This window comes from Hemiscyllium ocellatum, chromosome 2 (genome assembly GCF_020745735.1).
Source record: "Hemiscyllium ocellatum isolate sHemOce1 chromosome 2, sHemOce1.pat.X.cur, whole genome shotgun sequence".
Taxonomy (NCBI): Eukaryota; Metazoa; Chordata; class Chondrichthyes; order Orectolobiformes; family Hemiscylliidae; genus Hemiscyllium; species Hemiscyllium ocellatum.
In genome coordinates this window covers 88,973,139-88,989,966 of record NC_083402.1, presented here as the reverse complement: position 1 = coordinate 88,989,966, position 16,828 = coordinate 88,973,139, and the positions used below count along the sequence as shown (strand labels likewise).

The 16,828-nt window shown below is 39.9% G+C and overlaps 1 protein-coding gene across 5 annotated transcripts in view; it reads left to right on the top strand.

Moving 5' to 3' along the window:
* agtpbp1 (ATP/GTP binding carboxypeptidase 1) overlaps window positions 1–16,828 on the top strand; it is a 336,457-nt gene that overhangs the window by 253,200 nt on the left and 66,429 nt on the right. For all 5 annotated transcript variants that reach the window (XM_060838211.1, XM_060838238.1, XM_060838220.1 and 2 more), the window contains 2 exons: window positions 5,132–5,312; window positions 6,856–6,985. In XM_060838211.1, the coding sequence (XP_060694194.1) occupies window positions 5,132–5,312; window positions 6,856–6,985 (311 nt within the window). The remainder of the gene's footprint in view (window positions 1–5,131; window positions 5,313–6,855; window positions 6,986–16,828) is intronic.

Here is a 16,828-nt window from a genome sequence, read left to right as displayed (position 1 = left end):
TTCTGAGAAGTGCAAGGCAATGCATTAGAACAGAACAAATGCGGCAAAAGAATATACAGTAAATTGTAGGCTACTGAGAAGTATAAATGACCAAAAGAATCTCAGAGTACATTTTCCACAGATAGCTGAAAACAGAAACACAGGAAGAGAAGCAAGTTAAGAAGGCATGTCCAAAGCTTCCCTTTATGAGCTCAGATATAACATAAGAACAGAATCTTACACTTGAACTGTATAAAGCTTTGGTTACGCCTCAGCTACAATAGTGTGCACACTTCTGAACACCCTCATTCCAGGAAGGATCGATTGTACTAGACAGGGTTATGAGCATATTGGCAAGCATATTGCAGAACTGGAGAACATAGGAACATTGAATATAGGAAAAGGAATATGCTATTTAGTCATTGCAGCCTGTTCTGTAAAACAATGGCTGACATGGTTGCTACCTCAGCTCTAGTTTCCTCTCTGCACCCCATGACCTTTGATTACCTTGTTTATTAGAAATCCATGTAGCTCAGCCTTGAATAAATTTAAAGGCCCAGTCTCCACAACCTTGTGAGAAAGAGAATTCCACATTTGAATGATCCTTTGAGAGATAAAAATGGCTGGAGGATTGAGAGGATTCAAACATAGGCCTCCTTACTCAAGGTAGAAACACTACCACTGCCACAAGAGCCCTACCTTTCGCTGTTCTCTTTTTTTTTATATATCATGAAATGCTGTCACACACAACTGAATGACTTTCCCACCACAAAATCATAGATCTCACCTGTTCAATCTTGCATCGTATGATAAGTTCTTTATCCCTAGAACCATTTTTATTTTCTCCAATCAGCCTGTTTGTAGATGTTATTACACATCTCTGCAACAGGTGGGACTTCAATCCAGATCTCCTGGCTCAAAGCGACCACTGTACTACATACTCCAGTGCAGTTATATAATTTTTTCAAATCTGCACATAGATATGGTCTACCAATGTTTATAAACCTATAGCAAAACTTTCCTACTTTTATATTACATCCCTTTTACAATAAACAACATTTATTGCCTGAATCAGTCAAGTTTATGATTTATGTACCAGGACTCCCAGGGCTAGCTGTAGCACCTGGAGTCTGACTTAATTTAAATGGTATACTGCTTTTCTATTCTTTCTGTCAAAATGGAGAAGTTTACATTTAGGAGAAAGTGAAGACTGCAGATGCTGGAGATTAGAGCTGAAAAATCTCTGGAAAAGCGCAGCAGGTCAGACAGCATCCAGGGAGCAGGAGAATCAACGTTTCAGGCACAAGCCCTTCTTCAGGAATGAGGAGGGTGTGCCAAACAGGCTAAGATAAAAGATAGGGAGGAGGGACTTGGAGGAGGGGCATTGGCAATGCAATAGGTGGAAGGAGGTTAAGATGAGGGTGATAGGCCGGAGAGGGGGTGGGGGCGAGAGGTCAGGAAGAAGATTGCAGGTCAGGAAGGTGGTGCTGAGTCCAAGGGTTGGGACTGAGATAAGGTGCAGGGAAGGGAAATGAGGAAGCTGGAGAAATCTGCATTCATCCCTTGTGGTTGGAGGGTTCCTAGACGCAAGATGAGACGCTCTTCCTCCAGGCGTCGTGTTGCCATGGTCTGGCGATAGAGGAGGCCAAGGACCTGTATGTCCTTGGCGGAGTGGGAGGGGGAGTTCAAGTGTTCAGCCACAGGGCGGTTGGGTTGGTTGGTGCGGGTGTCCCAGAGGTGTTCTCTGAAACGTTCCGCAAGTAGTGGCCTGTCTCCAATGTAGAGAAGTTTACATTTACCCAGGTTATACTCTGCCAATTTTTTGTACACCAACCTAACCTCTCCATGTCCCTTTACAAACTCTGCCTCCTCTTGATGACTTACTGTACTATATATCTTCTTGCCATTGCCTATTGTAATTATCCATGTGTTCGGTACCGTCATCCATATTATTAATATAAATTGTGAATCATTGAGGCCCCAGCACTGATTGATCCCTATAATACTCTAGCTTGCAAATTCGAAAAGACATATTTATCTTGACTCTCTGCTTCCTGTTGGCTAGCCAATCTCTGATCATGAAAATATGTCAGCCTGTACAAACTGTGTTCTTACCCTTTGTAGCGCTTTTCAATGTGGTACCTGTATCAAATGCCTTTTGGAAATCCAAGCACATGTCATCACCTATCCAATGTAATATTACTTTGCCAAAATCCTCTAATAGATATTATTTTCCTTTCACAAAGTCACAATGACTCTGTATGCTCACGCTGTAATCTTCTACGTATCCTGTTACAATTTCCTTAATAGATTCTAACACCTTTCAAATGACAGTTGTTAGGATATCTGTCCAACAATTTCCTGCTTTCTGCCTCCTTCCTTGCTTGAATAAAGATGGTACAATTCTTATTTTCCAATCTACTGGAAGTCTTCCAGAATTTAATGATTCTTTGAAAATTATAACCAATGCATTTAATGCATGCACTTTATTTTAAGATCCAAGGATGCAAATCATTCAGACCTGAGAACTTTGAGCACCCAAACAATAGCAGTTATGTTAAGTTCGTCCTTCCCTAGCCCTTCTTGAATTTCAATCTTAGCTGTGAGGCAATACTGTAGAGAATAGGTTGTTTTCTTTGGAATAGAGGACATCTGAGGAGAAGTTTAATTGATGTGTATAGAAAATGTCAAGGCTATGTGTGGCAGGAAGGATTGATTTCCCTTTGCAAAGAGTTTAATAATCAGGTATAGACTAAGGTAATTGGATGTACCTACATGTCATGGACTGCAGCTGTTCAAGAAAGTACTTCACCTCTATCTTCTCAAACAATCAGGGATGCATAACAAATGTGGGGCCAGCTAGCAATGTGAACATCCCAAGAAAGAATAAAAACAATTAGGTGAAGATTGCTGGAGTAATCTGTATCATAATGCTCCAAGACATGGACAAAAAGAGAGAGCTTAGTGATTTCCCCTTGATAGTCAATTGCAATATCATTGCTTACCCCCCACGATCAACATCCTGGGGTTATGAGTAGTGGGGTTATGTTATGTTTATGTTTATGAGTTTGACCAGCCATGTAGATACTGTCGATACAGCAGCAGGCCAAAGGCTAGGAATTCTGTGGCATGTAACTCACTTCTGGTCTCCCTAATTCCTATTCATCATCTACAAGGCAGAAATCAGAAGTGCTTGGATGGGTATGGTTTCAACAACATTCAAGAACCTTAACACCATTCAGGACAAAACAACCATTTAATTACCACCCCATCCACCACTTCAACATTCACTCCCATCACGACTAATGCACAGTGATAGCAGTTATACTATCTACAAGATGCACTGCATTAACTAACCAAAACTGCTTTGACTGCACCATCCAAACCTGCAACATCTACCATCTGGAAGGAGAAGGACAGCAGATGCATGGGATCACCACCATTTTCCCATTCCCTCCAAGTCACACGTCATCCTGACTTGGAAACAAATAATAATTCCTTTGCTGTCACTGCTTCAAAATCTGCTCACTCTCTTCCAAATAGCACTGTGGTTCTCCCTATACCCTATGGTCTACAGAAGTTCAAGACTGCAGCTCACCTCCATCTTTTCCAGGACAACAGAAGTGTTGGCCTAACCAGCATCCCATGTATGAATTATTTTTAAAAATCTGTATTTTTATATATGTATAAAAAGCCTTGGGATTCTCCTTAATTCTATTTGCTAATGATTTTTCATGATCCCTTTTAGTCCTTCTAATTCCTTGTTTAAGTTCTTTCCTACTTATATCTATCAAGGGCTTCATCAGTTCCCATCCTCTGAAACCTAACACGTGCTTCTTTTTTCTTTTGGCCAAGGTCATAACATCTCTTGTCATCCAAGGTTCACATAATTTACCATACGTATCCTACAGAATAGGTTGTTTTCTTTGGTACAGAAGACATCTGAGGAGAAGTATAATTGATGTGTATAGAAAATGTCAGGGCTGTGTGTGGTAAGAAGATCTGATTTCCTTTTGCAATAATCAGGCAAAGACTAAGGTAATTGGTAGCTGTGGATGTACCTACATGTCATGAACTGCAGTTATTCAAGAAAGTGAACTCTTGTCAACTTCATAATGAAGTACTCCCACATATCTGATCTAGATTTACCCTCAAACAGCTGCCTCCAATCAAAATTGTTGTGGTTCTGTTCGCCGAGCTGGGAGTTTTTGTTGCAAACGTTTATCCCCTTTCTAGGTGACATCCTCAGTTCTTGGGAGCCTCCTGTGAAGCGCTTCTGTGCTGATTCCTCCAGCATTTATAGTGGTTTGAATCTGCCGCTTCCGGTTGTCAGTTGCTGTCCGCTGCAGTGGCCGGTATATAGGGTCTAGGTCGATGAGTCTGTTGATCGAATTTGTGGATGAGTGCCATGCCTCTAGAAATTCCCTGGCTGTTCTCTGTTCTCAAACAAATTCTATCAACAGTCACATCGACCTAGACCCTATATACCGGCCACTGCAGCTGACAGCAACTGACAACCGGAAGCGGCAGATTCAAACCACTATAAATGCCGAAGGAAACATCACAGAAGCGCTTCACAGGAGGCTCCCAAGCACTGAGGATGTCACCTAGAAAGGGGACGAAACGTTTGCAACAAAAACTCCCAGCTCGGTGAACAAAGCCACAACAACGAGCACTCGAGCTACAAATCTTCTCACAAACTTTGAACATCCAATCAAAATTCTCCAGTTCCTGCCTAATGTTGTTGGAGATCACCTTCCCCCAGTTTAACATCTTCATCCGAGGTCTGGTGTTATCCCTATTCATGAGTATCTTAAAATTCACGGTGTTATGGTCACTGCTCCCAAAATGCACCCCCCACTGAAACTTCATTCACCAGGCCAGGCTTATTTGCCAAAACCAGGTCCAGTATTTTAAATATGGAACAAAAGGCCTTGTTTCTGTGTTGTATACTTTTGTGATTCTAATGGAGACCACAGGCTGACAGTTAGGGCTGAGACTTTGGTTAAATTTCACTAAATAGTTTAGGAATGCTGTGGCTAACTGCAACAGCCCTTCTTACACTTATCTTGACATTACTATCCTTACAGGATTGTCACTATGTGAAGCTGCAATTTTATACATAAAATAACTATAAAAATAATTTCTGCAGGAAATCGACCGTACATTTTCTTAACATCTCGTGTCCATCCTGGAGAAAGTAATTCCAGTTGGGTGATGAAGGGAACTCTGGAATTTTTAATGAGCAACAGCTTGGCAGCTCAAAATTTGCGGGATTCTTATATTTTCAAAATTGTCCCCATGCTGAACCCAGACGGAGTAATTAATGGAAGGTGAGGCAAGTCTGTGTGCATTAAATTGTTCTATATTATGTTTATACAGAAATGCATCACAGTTGACAGTTACTTTTCAATTACTAATCATAAATGATTGAGCAAGATCTTCTAGAATAAAGAAACATAGAAAAAAAGCATCTGTGCTACAATTGCTGCTATTGATTCAAACCTTTACTACTGAACTTCATCATGTATGCTCACATTTGAATTAACAATTTTCAGTCAGTGGATAAATATGCTTCGTTGACATGAAACAAGTTGTCAGTATACATTATCTTTGCTGATTGTTAAAGCACCCTGAGTACTACTCTTCTGGCCTCCTCTCATTTTATACACCCAAAATTGTGCAAGTATACATGTATATCAGTGAACATTGATGAATAGGCAATACATCTTCAATTGTAATACATATACCACACCCAAAACCATTTTATCTTATGGCAGAGGCAAAAAACACACAAATGAAAATGCAGGCCGACTTGAAGAGAGTAAAATCTGTGAAATTTCAATCTGACCTTAACTAACCAAAACTCTCATGTTGCCAAGAGGTCATGTTGCCCTCGTAATTCTGTAAAGTAGATACGTTTTCATAGAATGTCGAGAGTGCAGAAAAAGACCTTTTAGCCCATCGGGCTTTCACAGGCCCAACCTCTCCAACAGCATCTCACTCAAACTCAAGCCCTCACCCTATCCCATAACCTTGCACTTACCATGGCGAATCAACCTAGTCTGCACAGTATGGGCAATTTAGAATAGCCAGTCAACCTAACCTGCACATCATTGGACTGTGGGAGTAAACCAGAGCTCCTGGCAGAAACCGCGTAGACACTGGGGAGAATGTGCAAATTCTGCACACAGTCACCCAAGACCAGAATCAAACCAAGTCCCTAACGCTGTTATTACACATCTCTGGAGCAGGCGTGAACCTAGGCCTGCCATCCCAGGGCTGGGCACACTACCACTGTGACACAAGAGGGCCTGGCTCTCGAACTTTGATAGAATTAGCAATAAAGGCATCGAAGCGACAGTGAATGTGGGGTCTCAGAGATGTGTCATTAAATGGGTGGCACAATAGTTGGCGCTGCTGCCTCACAGTGCCAGAGACCTGGGTTCAAATCCCACCTCGGGCAACTGTCTGTGTGAAGTTTGCACATTTTCCCCTTGTCTTCATGGGTTTCCTCCGGGTGCTCGGGTTTCCTCCTACAGTCTAAAGATGTGCAGGTTAGGTGAATTGGCCATGCTAAATTGCCCATTGAGTTAGGTGAAACGGTAAATGTAGGGGAATGGGTCTGGGCGGGTAGCTCTTCGGAGGGTCGGTGTGGACTTGTTGGCTCGAAGGGCCTATTTCCACACTGTAAGTAATCTAATACAAAGAAACAGAAAAATCTCACATCCTAAGGAGACACTTAGTCATGAACAAGGAATGGAACATATAAACCTGAATAGGTGTTTCATTTTGTTTCTATTTGAAATATTAGGTTAAAAAAAAATTAGCTTGAAAGTCTTCCTAATTAATTTTTCTATTTATTCTGTTTTGTAGTCACCGCTGCTCCTTAAGTGGCGAAGATCTTAATCGGCAGTGGTTAACCCCAAATCCTGAACTCCATCCTACAATTTACCACACCAAGGGCTTGCTGCAGTACCTGGCCAGTATACAACGTAGTCCTCTTGTAAGTACAGCACCTCCATAAAATTGATTTTCTTAATGCTTCACTTCATTGTTGTTAATAAAACACAGACAATGTTTTAGTTTAAAGTTTAGAGTTTCAATTTAGACAAAGCTTTTCACTGTGCCTCGGTACATGTGACAATAAATTCAATAAATAAATTCAAATTCAATGCTTCCACTCCCTGAACTCAGTCTCCTGGTCTTCCTCTGGATGCTGCTCCCACCATCAGTCTTTCTTACCTAATGTCCGCTTAAAGTTCTTAATGTTGTCTTCAGTATGCCTTTCTCTGCTGGCTGCTGAACTGAATTAACTTGGAATGAAATCCTGGCTCCATCCAGTGACTGATGATGTTTAGTACAGGTGGTTCTGCCTGTACTGACTGGTGCTTGCCACTAGATGGAGCCTGGTTGGTTAAACGATCATCAGACAAATGTAATTTTAATATTTTATGGTAATTACATTTTATTGTATTTATCATATATTTTAGAATATATTTTGTTACTTAATGAATATAAGCTTTTATGAGTGTACGTCATTTCAACTTGAGGAGCCTGTTTCTATGCCGTACGACAATGACTGTAACATGATATTTTAAAGTTGCTTTTTGCTGTAAGGCCTTGAAGTAAGCATCCATACATTGTTTACTTTATATTTATTGATTTACTTTGTAAGTTACTTCAGTTATGAACCCACACTATTGCATACTTATGGTATTGTGTTTCCATCTTTTCATTGTTTCTTCAGAGCAAAGCACGTGTGCAGGAATTAAACTTTAGCTTTCACGTTAATTCCTGCGGAAACTATGCTTCGCTTAAAGTCGTTCCTTTTAATTTTACAGTTTTCAGGAATAAACAAAGAATTCCTGTACAATTGCAACTGCTCTTTAATTCCAGTTATGAACAGAGTTAGATTCTGATTCAGTTCAACTTTACCATATAATCAGCAAAATACCCATCCACTGGGGCAAAATATTTTTTAGAAATATTTAAATGCTTGCATATTCTTTTTACCTTCATCAATGTTAACTCTCAGAACTCACCGAGAGGCTGCTGTATTTACAATTAGTGTCACTGTATCCAGCAGTGGGCCCACAAACAGTAAGAAATTCCTTGTTGAATTTTTTTTTAGGCAAAGAGAAAGAGACTTTTGAACAATAAAGGAATGAAGGGTTATGGTGAGCAAGATGATAAGTTGAGCTGAGTCCATGAAAAGCTCAGCCGTGATCTTACTGAATGGCATATAAGGCCTGAGGGGCTCGACAGCCTATTCCTCCTTCTGTTACTCATGTTCTTGTGACTCTGACATGGGTTGATGGCAGTCAGCTGAACCCAGTTCTCTGGTGGCAGCCTCATGGATACAGGTGTGCTGCTGGTCCACACAGCAGTGGCACATTCTGCTCTGACTTTAGGAAACATATGTCACTTGATGATCATCCTGGGGCTTGCAGATGTTTAAACAGCAGCCAGCTGTATAAGACACCAGGTTGTAGTCCAATGGGTTTATTGAAGACCACACTCTCTTGGAACACTGCTCCTTCATCAAGTGAAGGCTGAAGACTTTGAAGGAGCAGCATTCAGAAAGCTTATGATTTCAAAAAACCTGTTGGTCTATAGCCTGGTGTCATGCAACTACTGACTTTGTTCACCCCAGTCCAACACCTACACCTCCACAATATAGCTATATAAGAGTTAGAGGTACTTTACATTAGAGCTGCTTTAGAGTCAAAGCTATGTTAGAGTCTTCCGATTAAAATGGACAGTCTCTCATTTTCCCACATTGTTCTCCAGTGACGCAACCTTTGCCCTTCACTTAAGCAATCCACATGCCTTTGCAAACCCTTTATATCTTCTTTATCATTTGCTTTTGTTATCTAACTTTATATCACATCATCAATTAATTTGGCAGCTATAAATTCAATAGTCTTTCATCTCTCAGAAAAACAGCATCCATCATGCCACCTCTGTCTGTCCCCCAGTTCCCTGACTGTTGCCTGTCAAATTAGTCAGCCTAAGCAGAATGGTGCAATCTATAGCCACTTTTGTAGGCTCAGAGCTCTTTGAGATGGTTTTTTCATGCTACTGCAGTCTTCTCTACCAAAGGTCACTTGCATTTCATCAGTTGTGTTACAACCACTGGAATGACACTCTGCCGAAGCACTATGCTAAGCAGGCGGATAATAAGGATGATCTAGTTATTTCTGTATGCAGTATAGCTTGGGGGTTAATTGAGTTTGGAATGTTTCTTTTATTGTCGCTTTAAGTTTGGCTTTGTAACCAAGCTGATGCTATCAGGACGGGCTGAAAAATGTGCAGTTGGGATTATGGTTGGTGATATTGCATTCAAATTAGTTATTCACAGAAATCTGCATAGAAGGGGACTGGCTAGGCTACCTCCTCTCTTATTCTTCCTTCTCTGACTGATTACTGTGACTGAATAGAGAACCTGAGTGACCTTCATACAGTATTAAATATTGTAAACATTGCTGCTCATATCTTTAGCTTTAATGCCGTCTTTAGCTTGCTTGTATGAACTGAGGTTCTTTCCAAGAATGTTTATATATGCTCCATCAATATAGACCTCCCTGGCAATGTTCACAATGGGTTGAAGGAGTGTTGGTGAGATACATGATTGCATTTATAGGATCTGGAATTAAGTTTGTAAATGATTTGTTCAATTTTGAATAGTTTATTGATTTCTAGGAAAGATTATTTGTCTGACTCCTTACAGGCAGATACAGAAACTTGTTTGTTCACAGTTGCTTAACTAAATCAGTATTTAACATCAGGAAGATGGTATATCTGATATTCTGTAGTTGCGGTGACAAAGGTTTCTGATGTCTTCTTTGAGAGCTTGAGTTCTAAAGTAGAAGTAACTGTAATTTTGATTTTCAGTTCTGTGAAAGTGACTGCTATTTTTTAAGGGCCAGATATACCATCTTCCTGATATCTTTTAGCAGTGAGTCAATAATATTTCCAAAAAATCATGTGACTTATGCTAAATGATCAGACAAGTAAGTGGTATGCTTTCCTTTATTGGTCAGAGCATTGAGTATAGAAATTGGGAGGTCATGTTGTGACTGTACAGAATGTTGGTGAGGTCACTTTTAGAATATCATGGGCAAATCTAGTCTCCCTCCTACAGGAAGGATGTTATGAAACTTGAAAGGAATCAGAAAATATTTATAAGGATGTTGCCAGGGTTAGAGGGTTTGAGCAAAACGGAGTGGCTGAATAGGCTGAGGCTATTTTCCCTGGAGCATCGGAGGCTGAAGGATGACCGTACAGAGGTTTATAAAATCATGAAATGCATGGATATGCAAAATAGATACGGTCTTTTCCTTGGGATGGGGGAGTCCAGAACTAAAGGGCATAAGTTTAGGATGAGATTTAAAAGTGATATAAGGGGCAACTTTTTCACTCAGAGGGTGGTGCTATATGGAATGAGCTGCCAGAGGAAGTGGTGGAGGCTGGTACAATTACAATACTTAAAAGGCACCTGGATGGATCCATGAATGAGAAGGGTTTAGAGGGAAATGGGCTAAGTGCTGGCAAATGGGACTAGATTAATTTAGGATATCTGATCGGTATGGATGAGCTGGACCGAAGAGTCTGGTTCCGTGCTGTACATCTCTATGACTGAAGCTTCCTGGTGAGACAATTGCTGGTGTTTATTAAATGGAGCTTTTATGATACAAAAGAAGAGGGACAAGATGACAAAAGCAGTTTCAGCTCAAAATAGAAGATGCACACGAGTAGTGGTCCTACTATCTGGCAACCTAATCGTAGTTAAAGTAACTGGAAAAGTTTGATGAGAAACATCAGTAACTTAGCCTGTGTCTCTGCGGGAGATGGAGAGAATCATATCTGGTGAGTATTGTAAAAATGGCCCAAAGAAAATGTTTGTGATGTCGTCAATTGAGTAAGAAATTAAAGATTGGAGTGATATTTCACTGACTGAAAAAGAGTCTTACTGGAAAAAGAGTCAAATTTTTATTTTTGCTGTTTATGATAAGATCTTTTCAAATTGTCTTTTATACAGCTTTTTGGTTTTTTTCTCTTTCGTGTGTAATAAATGTTGACATTCTTCTGCGAAGATGTTCAGTGAATAACTGCTGCAGTAACCAACTGCAAAATAAAACTTCTGGTCTATCAAGCCAGGTTTCACTCTGAAATCTGACATATCAAGTATTGGCAGCAGCTGAGATCATATCACTAAATCTTTTCTTTTTTTGAAATGATGTCAATTGTTGTCAGAGATGCAAAAAATGCAATTATGATCTTTGTTGTAAGAATCGAAGAACTGAAAACTTGGACAGGCAAAGTGCAGAGGGCTCATTTTTGTTTTGGAGCCTAGTTTCATGGCTCAATTAATTGAAATCTGAGGTGACTGCTTGCATTCTGTAATGTATTTCTTTGTACAGAAGCTCTGAGTTGACTTCAGCTGATTCAAGAATAAGGTTTACATAGCATAGTTAATTACTGTTAATGCATTGAAAAACATTTCCCTTTTCTGAACCTGAGGTCATTAGCTCACTTGGGCACCAGAAATACAGAGAGTATGTGCAGTTGTAAGAGAGAACACCCATATTTTAGTGTACATGTAATAAAATAACTCTGTGCAGAAATAAAGTCCTCTTTTAATACTCTGCCACTGCCGGATGTGATTTCAGTTAGCTAGGCACTATCTTCTGAAATTTCCTCCATAAGTGTTTGCATTCTACTTTGAAGATCCTCCTTAAAACCTAATTTTTTAACCTTTCTTTATAGATCCAGTATTGACATGACATATTCAGGACATTATATGTTGGAGGTGCTTGTACAGGTGCCAATAGCTAATTTTGGCATCTCCTGCATTTCCAATAATAATGGCTCCACCACTGATGCCCAGTGTCTTCATTTGCTGAGGTCCCAATCTTTGGAATTCCTCCCCTACACATTGCTACTTTTATACCTCACTTCGCTAATTCAAGATGTTTCTGAAATCCTAGTTCTTTGACCAAGCTTATGGTCAAATGATGTGGTAATATCACCTTTTGTGGCTCTATGTCATAGTTTGTTTTGTAATGTTCCTATGAAGTGGCTTGAGACTCTTTCTTATCTTAGAAATATCGTATAAATTTAATTTATTATTGTTAAATGGGATTGGATTCTTTCTGGGGAATATTTTATCAAGAGAATTTAAGGGTAACCTTTAGTGTTACTTATTGCAAATCAATTAATCTTCAAACTTCAGTGGATGGCAAAACAGATTTAAGATGCTGGTTGTTAACATTAGGTTGAAACTACTGCCAAAAATATCCACACACCACCACAGGTCAGATTTTGATTTTGGTCATTCCAAAGGACATTTTCCTATTTGCTTTTTTTTTTGAGAAAGAATTCCATGCAATTTTTTTGTGGATTAAAAGCTGAAAGTTCACTCATGATGATTTTTATCATCTGGTATTCATCATATTTTCCCCAAATTTCCTTTCTACATGCTTAATTAAATGGAAAGTAATTTTAGCATGATTGTGAAGCAATCCTAGTGCTTGGTGTCACCATAATATGTAAATTAAGAATGTGGCTTTCTATTTTGTAATTGGCATTAAAAGCCTTTAAGCAATAGTTTTTGTAGATACTTTGTAGAGAAAAATTCAATCTTGAAAGCTGCAAGAACATTCATTCCTCTCAGAAGATAACTAGTAAAACTTTCAACATAATGAGTACTGAAAACTTAAGTTACATCTCTGTCATTCTAAAATATATTGTTACATGGCAACAAATTAGTTTGAAACCATCTTTTTCCTACTGACAACTTTATTTTCTTTTTTGATTCTCTATATTGGTAATTTCAGTTATAAAGAGGTAATCATATTAATTATAATACAATGAAGCTATTCTTGAGTTTTTAAATTTTAATCTACAGCATTACTCGTGTGAAAATAAAATTTTTAGCAGTTGACTGAACCCTTTGTTTTGTTTTCTGCTAATATACTTTTCCATCCATTCTACATCCACTTTGTATTACCCTGTCTTCCCCTGACACTCTCCCTCCAATTCATTGCATGAAGAGGTGAATTAATCCAACCATACAATCAGATTCAAAAGTCCAATACTGAATAAGTTGAGACAAAAAGCGGAATTGCTGGAGAAACTCAGCAGATCTGGGTGGTATCTGCAGAGAGAAAGCAGAGTTAACATTTCAAGTCCAGTGACACTTTTTTCAGAACTATGAGTAGCTGGGAGCAGATAGTTTACATCCTAATGACAGGGTTCGTGGGGGAAGGAGTAAGCAAATAGGTGGGATGGAATGCGGAGAGAGAGCGGGAAAGAGCAGTCAAAGCGATGTATAAATGTAAGCCAGAAAGAATGAAAAGCTGATAATGGGAACTGTAAATAGATGAAAATGGATTGGCTGCACTGAAAGCAGCTCATGTCATGACAGGGCCAGGCATGTGGTGAGTGGATAAAGGGCTTAAAGGGCTGTAAAACCATTGAAGTTGATATCGCGTCCTGAAGGCTGCTGGGTACCCGAACGAGCAATGAGATGCTGTTTTTCTTTCAGCTTGCTCCAAGCCTTGCTGGAGCACTGCAGCAAACATGAGGCAGATATGTTGGCCAGGGAACACAATGGTGTGCTGAAGTTACAAGCAACCTGAAGCTGCATAAGTCAATGCAGTTTAATTTCCAATAATCATCAAAATAACTCAGTTCCTGACAAAAAATATTTTTGGTTCTGTAGCATGTGATGTAAAATCACCTTTGAACAAATATATTTTATTCTCATTTCAATGGGAATAGCCAGAAATGGAAAACCGTATGCTCCGAAGCATCTGTAATGTCACATTAGATTAGATTAGATTACTTACAGTATGGAAACAGGCCCTTCGGCCCAACAAGTCCACACCGACCCGCCGAAGCGCAACCCACCCATACCCCTACATTTACCCCTTACCTAACACTACAGGCAATTTAGCATGGCCAATTCACCTGACTCGCACATCTTTGGACTGTGGGAGGAAACCGGAGCACCCGGAGGAAACCCACGCAGACACGGGGAGAATGTGCAAACTCCACACAGTCAGTCGCCTGAGGTGGGAATTGAACCCAGGTCTCTGGCGCTGTGAGGCAGCAGTGCTAACCACTGTGCCACCGTGCCGCCAAATGAACCTGCTTATTTGTCAAGCTGCAGAATTATCCTCTTATTATTTTCTCTCTTGTTCAACTTTATTCACTGGCTCGACTGGCGTTTATCTGAATTGTGGATATTACTGATAATAGTTTTTTTTCACATTTGGCCAGTTTAGTTTATAAATCTTCATGTGTAACCTAGCCTGGAGACAGCTATCCCTGAACTGAGACCCACAGATTGTGAAGGCTAGAATTCAACAACTATCTGAGCAACACTTAAAGACAAGTACAAAGTTTGAAAGAGAAAGATTTGTACAATAGAAATGTTAGGCACTCTGCTATCATGGCAGATTCTTTTTCCCTCCCAAAAGCATTTTAATGATTACTTTTGGTCATCAACATTGACAGACTTTAATGGGGAAATGCCATTGTAAAATGCTTAATCAGATGCCTTTGTAAATTCATGGAATCTCATGTGTAAACTTGATAACGTACAGGGAGATTCTATCGATTTAAAAAGTAGATTTAAGAGTAAATGTTAGTACTATAAATTCTCATTTCTTACTTAGAAGTCAAAATCTACAAACCTCACTCCAGACAGCCCGAACAAGTGAAGACTATACAGGGGTCTCCAAACACTGTTTAGATATCTGACGATTTCTTATATTTAGACAGAGTGGTCACTAATTCATTGGTAAACTTAGTCACACCAGATGGCAAAAGGAACACTTATTCTAAATACTTGGTTACTATCCAGCAGGAGTACTTGTATTTAATTAATGCAGTTACAGCCCTCCCTTCAGTAGAGGCTCATTGGAATTTTTTTTGTCTTGGTTCCATCTCACCAAAAATTGAAGATGAAAACCATGAGGAAAGTTGAGTGAGCCTGCCTAAAGGTCCCCTATAATCAGTGACTTAAGGTTTACATCTGAGATACTTGAGATAGGACCAGGCTTTCATCAAAGTACAACACAATGGACGGATGGATAAACAGATATTGTGCGGTGCAGAAAGTGAGGACTGCAGATGCTGGAGATCAGAGTTGAGAGTGTGATGCTGGAGAAGCGCAGCAGGTCAGGCAGCATCTGAGGAGCAGGAGAATCAACGTTTCAGGCATAAGCCATTCATCAGGAATTGTGCAGTGTTAAGTAAAGTTGAATTATGTACTTTTTCAAACATAAGAGTATTTTGCCACATTAAGTACACTAATAGCCTAAGTTGGGTTTGGAGTCAATGTTCCCTCTAATTTTCTTTCCACTTGCAGTTTGTGTGCTGACATTATTTGCCATGTATGGCACATCAAAGTGGTTGTTCACACATGCAATCATGCAGTTTAGAGAGAATGTAGGTTGGCGTTATGAGGTTACGTCAGAAAGTATAAAAGTCAATTTGTTTAATTAATGTTGGATTGCATTTGTTAATGCTTCTCAATTAAAGACTGTATCTTGAATGCACATTAGAGTCAAAGAGAAGGACAGTACAGAAACAGACCCTTTGATCCAACTCGTCCATGCCAACCAGATATCCTAACCTAATCTAGTCCCATTTGCCAGCACTTGGCCCATATCCCTCTAAACCTTTCCTATTCAAATACCCATCCAGATGCCTTTTCAATGCTGTAATTATACCAGCCTCCACCACTTCCTCTGGCAGCTCATTCCATGCACACATCATCCTCTGCGTGAAAAAGTTGCTCCTTAGGTTTCTTTTATATCTTTCCCTTCTCACCCTAAGCCTGTGCCCTCCAGTTCTGGACTTCCCCAACTCCACGGAAAAGACTTTGTCTATTTATCCTATCCATGTCCCTCATCATTTTATAAACCTCTGTAATGTCACCCCTCAACCTCCAACACTCCAGGGAAAAAAAACCCACCCTATTTAGCCTCTCCCTACAGCTCAAATCCTCCAATCCTAGCAACATCCTTGTAAATCTTTTCTGAACCCTTTCAAGTTTTGTTTTTAAGGATAATTTGTATCTGTAACAAAGTGATATCTGGAACACAATAAATGATGTGTGCTAACTGCTTGAATTTAATATCTTACCAGCAGATGTATTTTTGTGTATTACTCAAATTTGTCTCTATCTGAAGTGCCAATCCCACTGTATCTGAGTCTGTTATTCTTTCTGATCTCATTTCCTTTTTTAAAAAAAACATTCTGTCATAACATTTATTGCTGGTAAGGCCAACAACTATTCCTGATTGTTTTTGAGAAAGTGAAGATAAGCCAACACCTTTGATTGACTGCAGCAGTTCATCTGGTGGAGGTATAAACTCATTATATCTGGTCCTATACTCTATCTTTGGGTGGCACGGTGGCACAGTGGTTAGCACTGCTGCTTCACAACACCAGAGACCTGGGTTCAATTCCCGCCTCAGGGGACTGACTGTGTGGAGTTTGCACGTTCTCCCTGTGTCTGCGTGGGTTTCCTCCAGGTGCTCCGGTTTCCTCCCACAGTCCAAAGATGTGCGGGTCAGAATTGGCCATGCTAAATTGCCCGTAGTGTTAGGTAAGGGGTAAATGTAAGGGTATGGGTGGGTTGCGCTTCGGCGGGTCGGTGTGGACTTGTTGGGCCGAAGGGCCTGTTTCCACACTAAGTAATCTAATCTTAATGAAGGAGTTCTACATTTTCACCCAGTGACACTGAAGGAGTGGTAATATAGTTCGAAGTCACAATGATGAGTGGCATAGAAAGGACCTTGCAGTGATGGTGTTCCCATGCATCCATTGA